A 19749-nucleotide genomic window follows, 5' to 3' on the forward strand; every position below is an offset into this window, starting at 1 on the left:
GAGCGACAAAGAAAATTAGAACGCTACGGGTTTTTGAAAATGGCGTAAAATATACGCCACATTTTTTGGACAAATTTGTGAATTTTTTTTTAACTCCTTGGATAAAAGTAAACCTAAACATGTTTGGTGTCTACGAACTCGCACCGATCTGAGGCCTCACACCGACATCAGTTGTACCATATAGTGAACATAATGAATAAAATATCCCAAACACAATTGTGCAATCACTTTTTTTGCAGTTTTCCAGTACACTATATGGTAAAACTTTTGGTTTCATTTAAAAGTACAGCTAGTCCCAGAAAAAAACAAGCCCTCATATGGGCAGACTGACGAAAAAATAAAAAAGTTACAGCTCTCGGAAGAGAGGAAAAAAAAAAACCACAAACAGAAAAACCGCCGGGGGTAAAAGGGGTTAAGTCTCCATTTGCAGGTTCTTGTCTGTCCATAAATTGTAGAGGTTGTTTTGTTTTTTTTAACAAAAAGAGTGGCATTCGTTTAGTAGCTCTATTGATGATCCTCTCCAGCAAGAAGTAGCAGTGCTGGCCTCGCTGCTTGATGTCACAGCAGAAATGGCCACATCTGTTAACTGTGACATGCCTGGGATGGCACACAAACAAGTGAAGGCACAGTGCAGCCTCGGCATGTCACTGAAACAGTTGGCTCCACGACCCTGCACAGTCGCCTTTGGAGCCGCCCAGTCTGGGGCCCCCTGCTATAGCCCAGGCCCTATATAAAACACAGGGGGCCCAATGGGGACCCAGGGCCCCAGTGGGCCAGTCCAACCCTGACTGTAGTCATAGGCAACAGGGAAATATGGGGAGCAATGACACAGCTATTAAGGCTATGTTCAAACATTGCATTTTTGCAGTTTTCGGCAGTGTTTTTCAAGAGTTTGGTGCAAATTAAAAGCTGATTTTATAGTCCCAGCAAAAGCGATGAGATTTCAAAAATCTAATGCATACGATGAATAAAGCCTAAAAAGCGGAGGAGGTGGGATTTTTCACTTTATTAAATTTTCCTTTTATACAAGTCATTATACAGGAAACCACTGATGCGTGTAAATTAAAAGATTTACTGCCTGTATGACTCCAGGAGTCATACAGGCAGTCCTTAATGCATACATGGCTGTTTGCTCCTTATATATAGGTCCAAGCGACCTTGCTGTAATATGATTTCTTTTCCGGAGGAAGGAGACGGATGTCTCTGAAACGCGTAGGAATTGTCCAATAAAAAGGAAATCTTAATTTATACGCATCAGTGGTTTTTAGCGCGGCATAAACCCGGTCTTCTCTTCTACCTGTGTGATACAAAATTCCTCTCCCGGGGCTGCAGCTAAACCACCGGGCACTCTCAGGCTATCATAAGGGGTTGTGACTGGCACAACCTCACCAGGTGAGTGCTTCTTTGTCTTGTCTGTCCACCCTCATACCGGGTAAGACCCTATTGCGCTTTTTTCCCCCCTACAATTATACAGGAAAGAACGTTTCTTAATATTGTGTCCTTTAAAATCTATTTTATCTTCAGTTTTGTATGTTTTGTCAGTCCGTAAAAGTGGCGTAATATTCTGACATTGTTCTCAGCAGTGACCTGCGAGTCAGAGATGTGTCCAGTCATCTTCCCCATGCTGTTCCCATTCCAGTGCTGTTTCCATTGATCACAGTGATTTTCAAAGGAGGGGCGGGGGTCTGACAGAAAAATGTTTATGTTTCCAACTGAATTCCATTAAGTGCGTTACTCGAGACGAGCACCTGAGCATTATAGTGCTCGATCACAACATATTATGAAACTTTTTTAAAATAATATACAAACAAGGCACTTTCCTTTTAAGAGCTAGAGCAGGGGTCTTAAACACGCGGCCCCTCAGGCTGCTTCGTGCGGCCCCCAGGCCCGTACCCCTGTTAACTATCGCGGCCGTTACAGGGGCCGCAGCCACTGTCTGCACTTTGTTAGATGAATGTTTTGCCGGTGTGCGCTCTCAGAGTCAAGGGTTCTGCGCGCGCAGCGCCGGCAAAACAATCATCTGACATAAATCACTGACAGTGGCTGCAGTCCCTGCACCGGCCGCGATCGTTAACAGGGGCACGGGCCTGGGGGCCGCACGAAGCAGAGATGAGGCAGCCGAGGGAACGCGGGACAGGTGAAAACAATGGTGTGTGTGTGTGTGTGTGAAGGACGGCACCTTAACCCCTTAGTGACCTATGGCTTAGTGAGTACGTCATGGCTCCCTGGTACTTAAGGACCCATGATGTACCCAGTATGTCATGGCGAGATCGTGGCCCCGGTGCCCCGGTGACTGCGATCGCTTTGCATTGCAAATACCTTAGATTCGGGGAGGAGGGGACCTCAGGAGAGGTGGTTTCTCCTCCCCGGACCTACGTAGGCTGTGATTGGCTGACGAACGCCGCTCAACCAATCACAGCCACTGTAATGTTGCAGCCATTGAAAATAGCTGAAACATGGACATCCAGCCATATCAGTGCAGCTGTAACACCGATCATTGGCTGGAGCTGGGTGACCTCAGTTTCACCTGCCCCCAGCTCTGATTGGAGAGACCGGCCTTGTGACCGATCTGTCCAATCACTGTGGATCTGGGGCCGGAGACCGCCCCCTCAGCTTCACTCCGGTGTCTGTGGAAGGTGAAGGGAGCAAATCGGTAAGTTCTAGTGCCCCTGCCCCCTTTCAGCCGACGCCACTGCCCCCACCCATTACTACAGCATGGGGACATTACTATAGAATAGGGACAAGGTGGGCACATTAATAAAGGATGGGGACATTACAAGGATGGGCATAATACTATTGGATGGGGACATTACTATAGAATGGGGACAAGGCTGGGGACATCACTATAGGATGGGGACAAGGCTGGGGACATTCCTATAGGATGGGGACAAGGCTGGGGACATTCCTACAAGGGGACAAGAATGAGAAACATTACTCTAGGATAGGGATAAGGCTGGGGACATTACTATAGGATGGGGACAAGGATGGCACATTACTATAGGATAGGGACATTACTGTAGGATGGGCACATTACTATAGAATAGGACAACTATATGATGGGGACAGTACTACAGGATAGGGAGATTGCTAAAAGGGGACAAAGATGGGGAACATTACTATAAGATGGGCACAAGGCTGGACACATTACTACAGGACGTACACATTACGATAAAATGGGGACAAGGCTGGGGACATTACTATAGGATGGGGACAAGGATGAGCACATTACTGTAGGATGGGGACTAGGATGGGGCACAATACTACAAGGGGGCAAGCATGGGCACATTACAACAAGATGGGGAACATTACTAAAAGATGTTGGCCAAAATTTCTATATAGAGATAATTGTAACACTATTAGTTACAAGAAAGGGATAAAATGTAAAAAATATATTATATATATATATATATATATATAGACGTTTTTGTGTACTCACCGTAAAATGTCTTTCTTGGAGCCTTTCATTGGGGGACACAGACAGTGGTTATATGGTGTCTCCAGGGGAGGCTTGACACTAGGTTAGAAAAAAAAAAGTTAGCTCCTCCTCCCACAGCATATAACCCCGGCTGGGCAGGAAACTAGCTCAGTTTGGTGTAGAGAACACATAAACACTGTCAAAAAATCGAGCAGTGGCCACTTATAAATGGGCCACTGCTGCCTGAAGGACTTGTCTTCCAAGAGCAGCATCCGCGGATGCATGCGTATGCACTCTGTAGAATTTTTGTAAACGTGTGCACACTGGAGCAGGTAGCGGCCTTGCAAAGTTGGGCCGCCGAAGCCTGATGGTGGATAGCCCAGGAGGCACCCACTGCTCGTGTAGAGTGGGCCTGCACAGATTGAGGAGGAACAACACCTCGTGTTTTGTAAGTTTCCCACATGGCAGTCCTGATCCATCGAGAAATCATGGATTTGGAAGCCCGGTTGCCCTTTTTGTGTCCTTCTGAGAGGACGAAAAGGGCATCGGACTTGCGCAACGGCGCTGTTCTGGAGATGTAGATCCGCAGAGCCCTGACAAGATCGAGAGTGAGAAGGGCTTCCTCAAAGGAGTGGACCAGGGCCAAGCAGAATGACGGCAACACAATGTCCTCGTTCAGGTGGAAAGAGGATACGATCTTCGGAAGGAAGGCAGGGGAAGGCCGAAGGACCACCTTATCATGATGGAATATCAGGTAAGGTGAGCTACAGGACAGAGCTGCCAGTTCGGGCACTCGCCTGATAGAGGTAATAGCGACTAAAAAGGCAACTTTCCAAGACAGCCGTTGAAGAGAGATTTCTCTCAAGGGTTTGAAAGGAGGAAGCTGAAGTGCTCCGATAAATAAATTCAGATCCCAGGGATCTAAGGGGTGACGATAAGGGGGGACAAAATGCGCCACCCCTTGAAGAAAGGTACGGACCTGAGGGCGAGAAGCCAGCTGCTTCTGGAAAAAAAAATTGACAAGGCAGAAACTTGTTCTTTAAGGGTATTGAGAGCAAGACCCGAGTCCATACCGTCTTGCAAAAAGGCAAGAACATTAGGGATTAAAAAGGTCAGGGGCGACCGATTATGACGGTCACACCAGGACAGATAGGTCTTCCAGGTCCTGTGGTAAATGCTGGCGGAGGAAGGCTTGCGAGCATTAAGCATGGTATGAACTACCCTGGAAGAAAAATGAGACTTGGCTAGAATCAAGGATTCAAGCGCCACACCGTCAAATGCAGCTGTGCTGTATTCTGGTGGAATATTGGACCTTGCGACAGAAGATCCGGGCGGTCTGGAAGATGCCAGGGAGTGTCGCCGAGAAGGTGGAGGAGCTCTGGAAACCAGGCTCTTCTGGGCCAGTCCAGGGCCACGAGGATCACCAGAATTCCCTCCGCTTTGTTTTTCTTGATTACTCTCGAAATGAGAGGGAACGGAAGGAAAACGTATGGCAGGCGAAACTGCGACCACGGGAGGACTAGAGCATCGGAGCCGATCGCTAGCAGGTCTCTCGACCGGGATACGAAGGGATGTACTTTGGCGCTTAGCCGAGACTCCATGAGGTCCACATCTGGGAGCCCCCAACGAACAGTGATCTGATGGAACACCTCGTCGTGGAGGGACCATTCCCCTGCCGCTAGACCTTGCCTGCTGAGAAAGTCTGCGGCCCAGTTGTCTATCCCCGGAATATGGACAGCTGAAATAATGAGAATGTGCATCTCTGCCCAAAGAAGAATCCTGAAGACTTCTTTCATCGCTGCCCTGCTGCGAGTTCCTCCCTGACGGTTGACGTAAGCCACAGCCGTGGCATAGTCTGACTGGATCCGAACCGGGAGGCCCAGAAGCAAGGGTTGAAAGGTCTGAAGGGCCAGAAATATGGCCCTGATCTCCAGAACGTTGATATGAAGGGATCGCTCGGGGTAAGACCAGCGTCCGTGAGCAGTGTGGTGGAGAAACACCGCCCCCCAGCCTAACAGGCTGGCATCTGTCATGACTACGTGTCAGTGGACAGGGCAGAAAGACTTCCCCTGAGATAGGGATGAGACCTGAGTCCACCAGACGAGGGAGCTGAGGGCAGTCCGAGATAAGCGGACTGACCGGTCTAGAGAGGCTGGATTCTTGTCCCAAGAGGACAGAAGATCCAATTGCAGAGGGCGCAAATGGAATTGGGCAAACGACACGGCTTCCATGACTGCTACCATCTTCCCTAACACTCTCATCCCACTCCGGAGGGATGTGTAACGGCGGGAGCGGAGGGATTGGGCGGCCCGGATCAGGGAAGACCTCTTGTCTTCTGGAAGAAAAAACCCCAGGCCTGAACCGTGTCTATCAGCATACCTAAACAGGTGATGCGCTGATGAGGAATGAGGGATGACTTGTTGAGTTGAGAAGCCACCCTAGGCTTGAGAGCGTGTCTGGGCAAATTTGCACTCTGAACAAACTTGAAGAGAGCTCCCCTTGACAAGTAGGTCGTCCAATTAGGGAACGACCAGAACGCCTCTGGGGTGCAAAATGGACATGACGGCCGCCATGACCTTTGTGAAGACCCGAGGCACAGTAGCCAGTCCAAAGGGAAGGGCCCTGAATTGGAAATGACGGTGTCCTACGGCAAAACGAAGGAACCGTTAATGCGATACACATATGGGATGTGTAAATAAGTATCTTGAATGTCTATGGAAGCTAGGAATTCTCCCGGTTCCATAGCAGCCAGTACGGCTCGCAATGATTCCATTCGGAAGGTCCGAATCCGTACGGACCTGTTTAGCCTTTTGAGGTCCAGGATAGGACGGACAGAGCCATCTTATTTGGGGACGACAAAGAGGTTTGAATAGAAACCTTTGCCGCGCTGTTCCAGGGGCACTGGAATGATAACGTTTGCTTTCTGTAAAGAGGCTATGGCCTGAAATAAGGCCTGGCTTTGCGTTGTGGACTTTGGAAGCCGAGAACGCAGAAACCTGTTGGCCGGTAGGGAATGGAAATCGATTTTGTAACCTGAGGTGACGATTTCTCGAAACCAAGCATCGTGAGTATGGTCTAGCCAGATATCCCGAAAAAGCAGAAGCCGCCCTCCAACAGGAGTCGGCTCTGAGGGGTACCCGGCGTCATGCTGAAGGGGCCTTCGCGGGGCGAGGTCCCTTGGGTTTAGATTGCCTGGAGTGGGAACGCCAGGAAGAGTCCCTTGAGGGACCGGATCCCCGATCTGAGCGTTGCGACGACCCCTGTGATGGTTTTTGGGGGGCGGGACGAAAGGACTGCCTGCGCAAAGAAGACTTTAAAATTTTTGGATACAGGCCGCTTTTGTGGTAGAATGGTACTTTTACCACCCGTCGTCTCAGATATAAGCTTGTCCAGGGATTCTCCAAACAGACGAAGACCCTGGAAGGGGAGTGTGGACAGGGACTTCTTGGAGGCACTGTCCGCGTTCCATATCTTTAGCCACAGGACTCTGCGGGCAAAAAACAGCATTGGCTGCCGTTAGGGCTGACAAACTAGCTGCATCTAAGGAGCCGTGAAGCAAGTAATTAGAGGCTAGAGAGAACAAATCAAAGATCTCAAGAGCCTCTGAAGGAATATTGCAAGAGCGAAGCAACGTGCGCAAGTTCCTACTCCACACACTCGTAGCTCTCGCCACCCATGTCAAGGCAAACAGGGGGCGCAGAGAGGAGCTGGAAGCCTAGAAAATAGATTTGACCGCAGCATCAATTGCGCGGTCAAACGAGTCCTTGAGAGACGCGGTGTCTGAGACAGACATAACCGTGTGTTTAGCCAGCCTGGATACTGGCGGATCCACAACGGGGGGTACTGACCAGAGCTTAACCAGTTCCGATGGAAAGGGATAAGCGAATGAAGAGGAGGATTTTTATTAAACCTCCCATCAGGGTGATCCCACCGTTTTAGATATGATTTGATGAAAAATCGGATCCTGGGCAAAGTACTTAGGAGGCTTCTTGGCCCGCTTGATTGCCGACTGAGAAGTTGGGTCCGAAGGCTGATCAGAAATCGACAGAGAGTGATTGACAGCCGAAATTAATGTGTCTTCCATATGTCTAGACTCAGAAGGGACATCTGAATCAGAGTCAGAGTCTTGGGAATCGTGACTACTAAAGGTCACGGAGCCTGAGTCAGACTGATCATCGTCCGAGTCGGACGAGACGTAACGGTCGCAATGGCGCCTTTTGGAGACAGCCTTTTTACGTACTGGGAACGAGACACCAGACGAAGGCGAGCTCCCCTGGGGGAGCTGAGCCGGGGGGAGACTGTGAGAGCCTGTGGAAGGCTGGGATATCTGAGCGACCAGGTCATCTAACCTCTTAAACATTAGAAGAGCCCAGGCAGGAATAACGTCATCAGACTGGGGTACTGCCTGGATAGTGGCCGCAGCCAAATCCACAGACTGCACGACCTCCTGGTCCGGCAGCGGAGGCTGTTGTGACACGGTAGTAGGGGCATCGCAGCCCCGGCATAGTGGATAGCTTCAGCCATTACAAAAACGAGCGTCCACAGGTGGTACAAGCATAGTACAGGTCCATAGAGGACGCCTGGGAAGCTTTATCACCCTTGCGGTTACGCATGTCAGCAACAGTTCCACAATAAGTACAGTGAGCCTCTAGCAGTATTATAAAGGGACTGCTGTGGGTGAGGAGCTGCTAGCAGTATTATAAATTACTGCTATGCAGAGCCGGTATATACCGAGTAAAGTAGCACACCCTGTCAAACAGTCGGTATATACCTACAGGCACAGTTAGTATATACTGCTAAAAGCTGATATACACCGCCAGCCAGCAGACACACACCGCTAGAAAGACAGCGATATACCACTGAGCAGAGCGGTATATAGCGCTGCAGAATCGCAGAGCCAAGGAGGCGATCTCACCTGTGTCTGCTCCCCATAATGGCGTCCAGTGTTATCTGGCAGCATGGAGGGGAGAGACGGCCCACTTGAGGGAGCGGCTTCTGGAGCAGTGGAGGGGGCGTTGCTAGAATGCAGGCCGACGCCGGGAGCTAAATTAATGATGCTTCCCCGGGATCACGGCCTGCATCACCCCACCGGCACCTTTCCAGGCGGCGGTTTAGATGCAGGGGACTGACTCGTCGTCTCCCTACCTGCTCCTGGCTCCGTCTGAAGACGCGTCGGTCCTGGGATGCAGGGATTCCGGGGACGCATCTTCGGTTCAAGGCTGAAGCAGGTTCTCGGCTCTGCTAGCCCTCTGGAGCTACCTTGGTGTGAGGTGCTTCCAGGGAGCCTGGAGGGGTACACAGACCCGACCACTTGGGCGCAAGGGAATACTGACTGCTTGTGCACGCCAGGTTTCCTCTGCCCGTACACGGGGGGGAACGGGGGTGGCAAGGCACCCTGGTATTGCCCCTATCAAAAATAGAATGAATAAGAAAAGAAAAACAAAATAAAAAGTAAAAATAAGCTGGCCTGAGGCACCTCTGGTGGAGCTCAGTCCAGACATGTCAGCCTCCTTGCTGAGGAAAAAAACTGAGCTAGTTTCCTGCCTAGCCGGGGTTATATGCTGTGGGAGGAGGAGCTAACTCTTTTTTCAAACCTAGTGTCAAGCCTCCCCTGGAGACACCATATAACCACTGTCTGTGTCCCCCAATGAAAAGGCAAGAAAGTAATATACGGTGTTTTTCCAAAAATAAGACACTGTCTTATATTTTTTTTTGCCCCCCAAAAAAGCACTAGGGCTTATTTTTGGAGGAGGTCTTATTCTTGGAAAAACACGGTTGGGGGTAAGTTTACCCCCCAAAAAAGCAGACCCCCCCACTTCCCAGGAGACTCATACTCACCACACCAGGACGTCTGCGTGGTTCCCAGGTCCTCCTGTGATCTCCGGTCGGTGCCGCACGCCATCCTACCCTGCTGCTAGCTGACACGCTGACACACACAGAAGATCCCAGGCACACACACACACACACACACACAGCAGATCACAGATATACACAGCAGATCACACACAGCAGATCGCAGGCACACACACAGCAGATCGCAGATATACACAGGAGATCACATACAGCAGATAGCAGGCACACACAGCCGATCACAGATACACATCCTATCACAGGCACACACAGCCGATCAGATACACACATCCGATCGCAGGCACACACAGCCGATCACAGATACACACATCCGATCACAGATACACACAGCCGATCACAGGCACACACAGCCGATCACAGACACACACAGCCAATCGCAGAAAAACACAGCCGATCAGATACACACATCCTATCACAGGCACACACAGCCGATCACAGATACACACATCCGATCGCAGACACACACACAGCAGATCACTCACACACACATATCACATCCAGCACTTACGGCAGCAGGGAATGAGAGCAAGTCACGTGTCCGGCCGCAAGTCCTGTTCGTCGCGCTGCACCGCACTGCCTCTCAGGATTCTCCCGGCGAGAAGAGATCGGTGTCACTGGATGAGGTGAGTGTGTATGCGATCCGATGTGTGTGGGATCCGATGTTTGTGTGTGTGATTTGATGTTTGCGTGTGATCTAATGTGTGTGTGCGATTGGTGTGCGATCTGATGTTTGTGTGGGAGATCTGGTGTGTGTGTGTGTGAGAGCTGATGTGTGCGGGTGTGTGATCACTGCAGGTCCTGCTGCTCGGAGTCTGGTGAGTGTGATTGCCGGGTGGCGCTGTCTATAATGAAGTGTCCTGCAGGATCTGTAACTTTTTTAGCTGCACGGACACTTCATTATTGATCCGGGACTAGGGCTTATTTTCGGGGGAGGGCTTATATTTAAGCCTTTCTCCGAAAATGCTGAAAATCCCTGCTAGGGCTTATTTTTGGGGGAGGTCTTATTTTTGGAAAAACACGGTATATATATATATATATATATATATATATATATATATATAAAAATATATATAAATAGGCATGACACTTTTACCATCATTTTTTTTTTATATTCAAAGAAAGAATGTGCACATTTATTATAATAAACAAGTGAAAAATGTTCAAAATCAGTGATCCAAAAGGCGTGTAAAAAATGTATATGGTACCAATAAAAATGTCACTTTGTCCTGCAAAGAATGCGGCCCCCCAAATTATTTTTTCCTCTGTGCGGTCCATACACCCAGCCGAGTTTGAGACCCCTGAGCTAGAGTATCACTCAAGGAAGGTAAGGCTAGGGCCCTACTTTGCATTCACCTACTTGAAGTTCTAAACACACGTTTTGGGCTTAATTGATTTGACCAAAGTTGCCTTTTTCAGAAGTTTAGCGCTGAAAACGCATGCGTATTTACCGCGTTTTAGATGCGTTTTCAGCGCTTTTTGCTTGCTTTTTCACCTGCGTTTTGAACATCAAGACACTGCTAAATAAGGTTTAATCAGTCAAACAGCATGAAAAAAGAGAAAAAAAAAGGAAAAAATAGATATTAATGGGAAAATTAATGAAAATAGATATACCGTATTTTTCGCTTTATAAGACGCACCTGAATATAAGACGCACCCCCAAATTTGGTGAAGGAATAGAGAATTTTTTAATAAATGTGGTCCGTCTTATAATGGCAGTGTCCGTCTAACAAATAATATAGGGTATATGTCCCTCATAGCCCCCTCATCCTAAAATTATCCCCCTTAATCTGGATATGGCCACCTTATATTGAACACGTCCCCCAGTGATGCCACATTTCCCCTATGGCTGGCACACATCCTCTATGGCTGGCAGACAGGGCCACTGTGGCAGGCAGACAGGGCCACTGTGGCAGGCAGACAGGGCCACTGTGGCAGGCAGACAGGGCCACATTGGCAGGCAGACAGGGCCTCTGTGGCAGGCAGACAGGGCCACATCACCCTCTGTGGCAGGCAGACAGGGCCACATCACCCTCTGTGGCAGGCAGACAGGGCCACATCACCCTCTGTGGCAGGCAGACAGGGCCACATCACCCTCTGTGGCAGGCAGACAGGGCCACATCACCCTCTGTGGCAGGCAGACAGGGCCACATCACCCTCTGTGGCAGGCAGACAGGGCCACATCACCCTCTGTGGCAGGCAGACAGGGCCACATCACCCTATGTGGCAGGCAGACAGGGCCACATCACCCTCTGTGGCAGGCAGACAGGGCCACATCACCCTCTGTGGCAGGCAGACAGGGCCACATCACCCTCTGTGGCAGGCAGACAGGGCCACATCACCCTCTGTGGCAGGCAGACAGGGCCACATCACCCTCTGTGGCAGGCAGGCAGGGCCACATCAGCCTCTGTGGCAGGCAGACAGGGCCACATCAGCCTCTGTGGCATATCGCCCCCATGTTGCTGCTTTTAGTAAAATAAACTCTTTCCTTACCTTCTGCAGCACAGTCCTGTCTCGTGTCTCCCTCCTCGGGGTTGAACTCCTCCTGTCTCCTGCACTTCCTACTTCCTAGTTCTAGTGGAGGTCATGTGATCGGCACAGCAGAGTGAAATCTCTGTGTGTCTAATCACAGCCAGCAGGAGGGAGACAGGGCAGACGCTGGAGGAGGTGAGTAAAGAGTTTATTATTTTACTACAGCAGCAGCACGGGAGGCTATATCTAACACAGGGGGAGGGGAGATCCTGTGCAATCAAAGGTAAGCACAGGCAGATAATATGCACAGCTCCCTCAGCCCATCAGCGCGATGCAGTTTCAGCACCACGCTTCTGATGGACAGCGGCTGTGCATATTATATGAGCGGGAGAGCAGGAGATCAAACGCTGCCGCTCCCAGCCCCAAGCAGTCCCCAGCACCGCTCCAGAGCTGCCTGCACCTCCACTGGACTCTGTGTGTGTGTATGTATATATATATATATATATATATATATATATATATATATATATATGTATATGTATATGTATGTGTATATATATATATATATATATATATATATATGTATATATACATATACATATATACATACACCCCCCCCGTATATTCGGATTATAAGACGCACCCCCTACTTTCCCCCAAAATTTGGGGGAAGAAAAGTATCATAGTATCATAGTTTTAAGTCTTATAAAGCGAAAAATACGGTACATTATAAAATTATAGCGGTAATAGACATTTTATAGTAAAGATAGCAATAAATGCATAATTTTCTTTAAATTTAATTGTCGGATTATGTGTGTGTGTAAAGGAACACATGAAATCATTATTTTGATGTCCAAAAAGCATGCGTTTTGGTAGTCCAAAACGCATGTTTTCTGCACTCAAAAAGCAGGTAAAACGCAGGAATTTGAAGGAATCTTGGTTTTTGCCATTTCTCATTGACTTCAATGTTAGCAAAACGCACCTAAAATGGCAAAAACAACTGACATGTTGCTTCTTTGAACGCACGTTTTTTGCCACAAAATATGCAAATTAAACTCAGTGTTTCAAAACGCAAAGTGGGGTCTAGAAATTACCTTTTTCCATAGACTTTGCTGGTCAATCAAAATTCATGCCTTTTGGCATGAAAAAGGTGCTTCTCAAAATGGACCTAAAAAGCACCTAAAACGCAGGTGGAAACGCAAAGTGGGGCCCTAGCCTAAAAGTATCATGAAAACTTAAGCTCTAAAAACATCCTATACTTTTGACAATCTAACTAATAAAAGCCTTTTCTTTGTAAATTTTCTTATGCTTGTAAAGAGCCGATTTCTTAAAATATTTATCAAATTCTGAACATGAAAACACATTCTCTCATGTGTGAAGCCTCTCATGTGCAACAAGTGAGGATTTCTTTGTAAACCATTTCCCACATTCTGAACATGAATATGGCTTCTCTCCTGTGTGAATTTTCTCATGTGTAACTAGAATAATTTTGTGAGTAAAACATTTCCCACATTCTGCACATGAATATGGCTTCTCTCCTGTGTGAATTCTCTCATGTGTACCAAGATTGGATTTCTTTGTAAAACATTTCCCACATTCTGCACATGAATATGGCTTCTCTCCTGTGTGAATTCTCTCATGTGTACCAAGATTGGATTTCTTTGTAAAACATTTCCCACATTCTGAACATGAAAATGGCTTCTCTCCTGTGTGAATTCTCTCATGTGTAATAAGAAGGGATTTGTTTGTAAAACATTTCCCACATTCTGAACATGAATATGGCTTCTCTCCTGTGTGAATTTTCTCATGTGTAACTAGAATAAATTCGTGAGCAAAACATTTCCCACATTCTGCACATGAATATGGCTTCTCTCCTGTGTGAATTCTCTCATGTGTAACAAGATGGGATTTCTTTGTAAAACATTTCCCACATTCTGCACATGAATATGGCTTCTCTCCTGTGTGAATTCTCTCATGTATAACAAGATTTGATTTAAAGGTAAAACATTTCTTACATTCAGAACATGAATATGGCTTCTCTCCTGTGTGATAGCTTTGGTGTAGAATAAGAGATTGCTTATTAGTAAAACATTTCCCACATTCAGAACATGAAAATGGCTTCTCTCCTGTGTGAATTCTCTCATGTATAACAAGATTTGATTTAAAGGTAAAACATTTCTTACATTCAGAACATGAATATGGCTTCTCTCCTGTGTGAATTCTCTCATGTTTAACAAGATTGGATTTCTTTGTAAAACATTTCCCACATTCTGAACATGAATATGGCTTCTCCCCTGTGTGAATTCTCTCATGTGTAACAAGTTCGGATTTCATTGTAAACCATTTCCCACATTCTGAACATGAATATAGCTTCTGTCCTGTGTGAATTCTCTCATGTGTAACAAGACTTGATTTACAAGTAAAACATTTCCCACATTCTGAACATGAAAATGGCTTCTCCCCTGTGTGAATTCTCTCATGTCTAACAAGTTCGGATTTCTTTGTAAACCATTTCCCACATTCTGAACATGAATATGGCTTCTCTCCTGTGTGAATAATCTCATGTTTAACAAGTTGGGATTTATGTGTAAAACATTTCCCACATTCTGAACATGAATATGGCTTCTCTCCTGTGTGAGTTTTTTTATGGCCAACAAGATGTGATTTCTGAGTAAAACATTTCTCACATTCTGAACATGAATATGGCTTCTCTCCTGTGTGAATTCTCTCATGTGTAACAAGTTCGGATTTCTTTGTAAACCATTTCCCACATTCTGAACATGAATATGGCTTCTCTCCTGTGTGAATTCTCTCATGTGTAACAAGACTTGATTTACGAGTAAAACATTTCCCGCATTCAGAACATGAAAATGGCTTCTCTCCTGTGTGAATTCTCTCATGTCTAACAAGTTCGGATTTCTTTGTAAACCATTTCTCACATTCTGCACATGAATATGGCTTCTCTCGTGCGTGAATTCCCTCATGTGTAACTAGATGTGATTTCTTAGTAAAACATTTTCCATATTCTGAACATGAATATGGCTTCTTCCTTGTAGGAGCTCTTTTACCTTCAGCATTTCTTCTATGACTTTTATTTTGTTTAACATCCTGTGATGAATCCATAGATAATACTTCATTAAAATCATCGGATGGTTGATCTCTGCTGTGAGCAACCGGGGGTATATCTGAGATGTCGGTACAGTGTGTAGATGCATCTTGTGTGATACTATGATCATCTGCTTTAAATTTTAAAAATATCAGATGTTCTTCGGAGCTCTTGGTACAGTCATCTGTCAAGGAAAACACTGATATTTTAGAACAATCTAACTTTAAATATTATATATCTAAATACAACAAATATTAAAAAATGAAAAATAATCCTACACAAACTGCAAGGTACATAGCAAAATTATATTATTAACCGATTACTTGGAGCAAACATTGCATAAACAATTAATTCTACTAGTGTTCTAGGTCATTGCCCAGTGTAGTATCCCGGTACCTGTTCTACCACTGCTGGGTAAAACAATTTCCATGTGGTTATTGATTTGTTCCAGAATTACTATGGCAGCTGTGAGTTAGGAGATGTATAATGCATTGTATGTGCAGACACTGAGAACTGATACATGTGCATTGTGCTGTGTATTCTGCTGCAATCTACTGCTGGTGTGTCGGTATGAACGTTAGGTATTCAGTCTCCTCACCACAAGCTGCCATAGAAATGATGAGAGAAGGCTCTTTTTGCTCAGGGCTGACACTTCCTGTAAGGCCTCCTTCACACATCTGTGTCTGCGGTATGAGTGATGCCCGTTTTCAGACGTACCGGAGACATGGACCATGAGTCCATGAGCTCCACACTGCGACATGTCCATTTTTCTCTGGCAGAATGGTTGTCACATGGACCGCACACACATGTGATCCGTGTGACATCGATGTGACACATACCGGAGAAAACACGTGTCTTTGAAATAAAATAAGTTTTATAGTCATCTGTCTCCAGTGCTGCTGTTTTCGGCACTGCTGTCATTTGTTTCCGGTCCCGCTCATTTCTGCTCACGCATATTCACTGCACCGTGGACCCGTAGGCAGCAGCGCCAGGGAAAGGTGAGTAAAATGTTCCTGCACTCCGTGTGCCATCACAGATAGCACACAGAGAACACACGTGTGCCAAAATTACGGCACACAGTTGGCCATACGCACCTTCAACATGGTCCATGCAAAACATCAGTGAGTTTTGTATTACTGTTATTTTAATAAAGATCCTTGGGGCCACCGAGATCCCAAACAGACGGAGGGTGAACTGAAAATGGTACACTAGTGAACCCCACAGGACGGCCATGAGATGAGATCTCCGATGTGCTGGAAGAATTGGGACATGTAGATATGCGTTCGAGATCTATGGTTGAAAGAAAATCCTGTTTTTGAAGAATCGACAATACTGATCGGATAGTCTCCATTCTGAACTTCTCCTCTAGGAAGTTATTCAGGTAGGTAAGATCTATCACCAGGTGCCACTTTCACCCCAGGTTTGAGAACTGGGAATATTGCAGTGTATTCACCAAATCCTTCCTGTTGGGCTGGGACTTCTTCTAGTGCCCCCTTTTGTAGAAATTCTTGCGCCAGACACCATACATTATGTGCAGGGGGGCATTTGTGCAGATTTTATCCAAGTGTCAATTTTTATAAGTGCCCAGCAGTTATACATGGCAGTTGTACAGGGCAGGAGACTGGTAAGTTATGCAAGATAATTGAATAAACTTGCTCCAAGTTAATTTGTGCTGGAAAATGTTTTCACCATAAGAATTTGTTTTACTTTTTTGCTAGCTGCTACAATCCCACATATCTCTCGCTTTTTCCCACAGCCAGTGCAATCCATCTACTGTATATCAGTCCCTCTCTCCTCCCCTCTCCTATGTACTGCTTTCATGCTCTTTTCAAAATTATAAACCATCCAGAACCATTCACTCCCACCATGCAACATAAGAGACACTCTCATAAATCTCTTAATCACATGCTCACTCTCTCTATTCTCCTCCTTGTTGCAGGAGACATTGCACCTAATCCAGGCCCTCCTTATATTCTTTCCTTGGTGTACTCAGAAAACCCATAAATCTCATTAATATTCCTTGCATACATTCTGTCTCCTTTAACCCCTTCACCCCCGGCCACTAAAACACCCTAATGACCGGGACATTTTTTGCAATTCTGACCAGTGTCACTTTGACAGGTTATAACTCTGGAACGCTTCAACGGATCCTGGCGATTCTGAGATTATTTTTTCGTGACATATTGTACTTCATGTCAGTGGTAAATTTAGGCCGATATTTTTTGCGTTTATTTGTGAAAATTTAGGAAATTTTGAAAAATTTTGAAAATTTCGCAATTTTCAAATTTTGAAAATTTATGCCTATAAATCTGAGAAATATGTCACACAAAATAGTTACTAAATAACATTTCCCACATGTCTACTTTACATCAGCGTAATTTTCGAAACAAAATTTTTTTCCGTTAGAAAGTTAGAAGGGGTCAAAGTTCATCAGCAATTTCTCATTTTTCCAACAAAATTTACAAACCAATTTTTTTTAGGGACCACATCACATTTGAAGTGACTTTAAGAGGCCGAGGTGACAGAAAATACCCAAAAAAGTGACCCCATTCTAAAATCTGCACCTCTCACTCTGCTCAAAACCACGTCCAAGAAGTTTATTAACCCTTTAGGTGCTTCACAGCAACCAAAGCAATGTGGAAGGAAAAAATGAAAATTTTACTTTTTAACACAAAAATGTTACTTTAGCCATAACATTTTCATTTTCACAAGGGAGAAAAGAGAAAGTGCACCCTACAATTTATTGTGCATTTTCTCCTGAGTACGCTGATACCCCATATGTGGTAAAAATCAATTGTTTGGGCGCACGGCAGAGTTCGAAAGGGAAGGAGCGCCATTTGAATTTTTGAACACAAAATTAGCTGCACTCATTAGCAGACGCCATGTCGGGTTTGAAGACCCCCTGAGGTGCCTAAACAATTGAGCTACCCCACAAGTGACCCCATTTTGGAAACTAGAGCCCTCAAATAATTTTTCTAGATGTTTGGTGAGCACTTTGAACCCCTGGGGGCTTCACAGAAGTTTATAACGTTGAGCCGTGAAATGAAAAAAAATTTTTTTTTACCACAAAACTGTTGCTTCAACTAAGTAGCTTTTTTTCGCAAGGGTATCAGTAAAAAATGCACCATAAAATGTATTGTGCATTTTCTCCTGAGTATGCAGATACCTCATATGTGGTGGAAATCAAATGTTTGGGCACACGGGAGGACTCAGAAGGCAAGGAGCGCCATTTGAATTTTTGACTGCAAAATTAGCTGCACTCATTAGCGGACGCCATGTCGGGTTTGAAGACCCCCTGAGGTGCCTAAACAATGGAGCTACCCCACAAGTGACCCCATTTTGGAAACTAGAGCCCTCAAATAATTTTTCTAGATGTTTGGTGTGCACTTTGAACACCTGGGGGCTTCACAGAGGTTTATAACGTTGAGCCGTGAAAAGAAAAAAATAAAATTGTTATCAGTAAACTGTTGCTTCAACTAGGTAGCTTTTTTTCACAAGGGTATCAGTAAAAAATACACCATGAAATTTATAGTGCATTTTTTCCTGAGTACGACGATACCTCATATGTGGTGGAAAGTAATTGTTTGGGCGCATGGCGGGGCTCAGAAGAGAAAGAGCACCATTTGACAGCAAAATTGGTTGGAATCATTAGCTGACGTAATGTTGCATTTGGAGACCCCCCTGAGGTGCCTAAACAATGGAGCTCCCCCACAAGTGACCCCATTTTGGAAACTAGACCCCTCAAGGAATTTATCTAGATGTTTAGCGAGCCCCAAGGGGCTCCACACAAGTTGATAATGTTGAGCCATGAATACAATTTTTTTTTTTCACCACAAAACTTAATTGAATTACGTAGCTTTTTTTTCACAAGGGTATCAGGAAAAAATGTACCATAAAACGTATTGTGCAATTTCTCCTGAGTACGACGATACCTCATATGTGGTGGAAAGTAATTGTTTGGGCGCATGGCAGGGCTCAGAAGAGAAAGCGTACCATTTGACAGCAAAATTGGTTGGAATCATTAGCGGACGCCATGTCATGTTTGGAGACCCCCTATGGTGCCTAAACAGTGGAGCTCCCTCACAAGTGACCCCATCCCCTCAAGGAAATTATCTAGATGTTTGGTGAGCCCCTTGTACCCCCAGGGGCTCCACAGAAGTTGATAACGTTGAACCGTGAAATTTTTATTTTTTTTTACCACAAAATTTTTGCATCAACCAGGTAGCTTTTTTTCTTTTTTTTTTACAACGGTATCAGGAAAAACTGCACCATAAAACGTCTTGTGCAATTTTTTTTCCTGAGTACGCAGATACCTCATATGTGGTGGAAATAAATTGTTTGGGCGTATGGTGGGGCTCAGAAGAGAAGGAACGCCATTTGACTTTTTCAAACGCACAGACGCGGTGCACTGATCGACCGCTGCAAAACGCACATTCGGATGGGATACAAAAAGCGTCAGTGATACGGAAAAAAAGAAAAAAGTCACGCCAAAAATTGAGCAGGGATGCAGATTTGTTATGTGCATCACTGATCAGCGCTTGGCGAGACGCACGGATGGATGCGATACAAAAAGCGTCGCGGATACAGAAAAAAGTCATGCCAAAAATTGAGCAGGGATGCCGATCCGTTATGTGCATCCCTGATCAGCGCTCGGCGGGATGCACGGACAGATGCGATACAAAAAGCGTCGCGGATACGGAAAAAGTCACGCCAAAAATTGAGCAGGGATGCAGATCCGCTATCTGCATCCCTGATCAGCGCTCGGCGAGACGCACGGATGGATGCGATACAAAAAGCGTCGGGGATACGAAAAAAAGTCACGCCAAAAATTGAACAGGGATGCAGATCCGTTATCTGCATCCCTGATCGGCGCTTGGTGGGACGCACG

The 19749-nt window shown here is 45.9% G+C and overlaps 1 protein-coding gene across 1 annotated transcript in view; it reads right to left on the reverse strand.

Annotated features, from left to right (window-relative positions):
• Positions 1–19749, reverse strand: part of LOC142243708 (uncharacterized) — a 478920-nt gene that overhangs the window by 217822 nt on the left and 241349 nt on the right. Inside the window, 1 exon segment of the mRNA XM_075315885.1 lies at positions 13118–15045. Coding sequence (XP_075172000.1) covers positions 13118–15045 — 1928 coding nt within the window.

Source organism: Anomaloglossus baeobatrachus, chromosome 6 (assembly GCF_048569485.1).
Source record: "Anomaloglossus baeobatrachus isolate aAnoBae1 chromosome 6, aAnoBae1.hap1, whole genome shotgun sequence".
In the NCBI taxonomy this organism is placed as follows: domain Eukaryota; kingdom Metazoa; phylum Chordata; class Amphibia; order Anura; family Aromobatidae; genus Anomaloglossus; species Anomaloglossus baeobatrachus.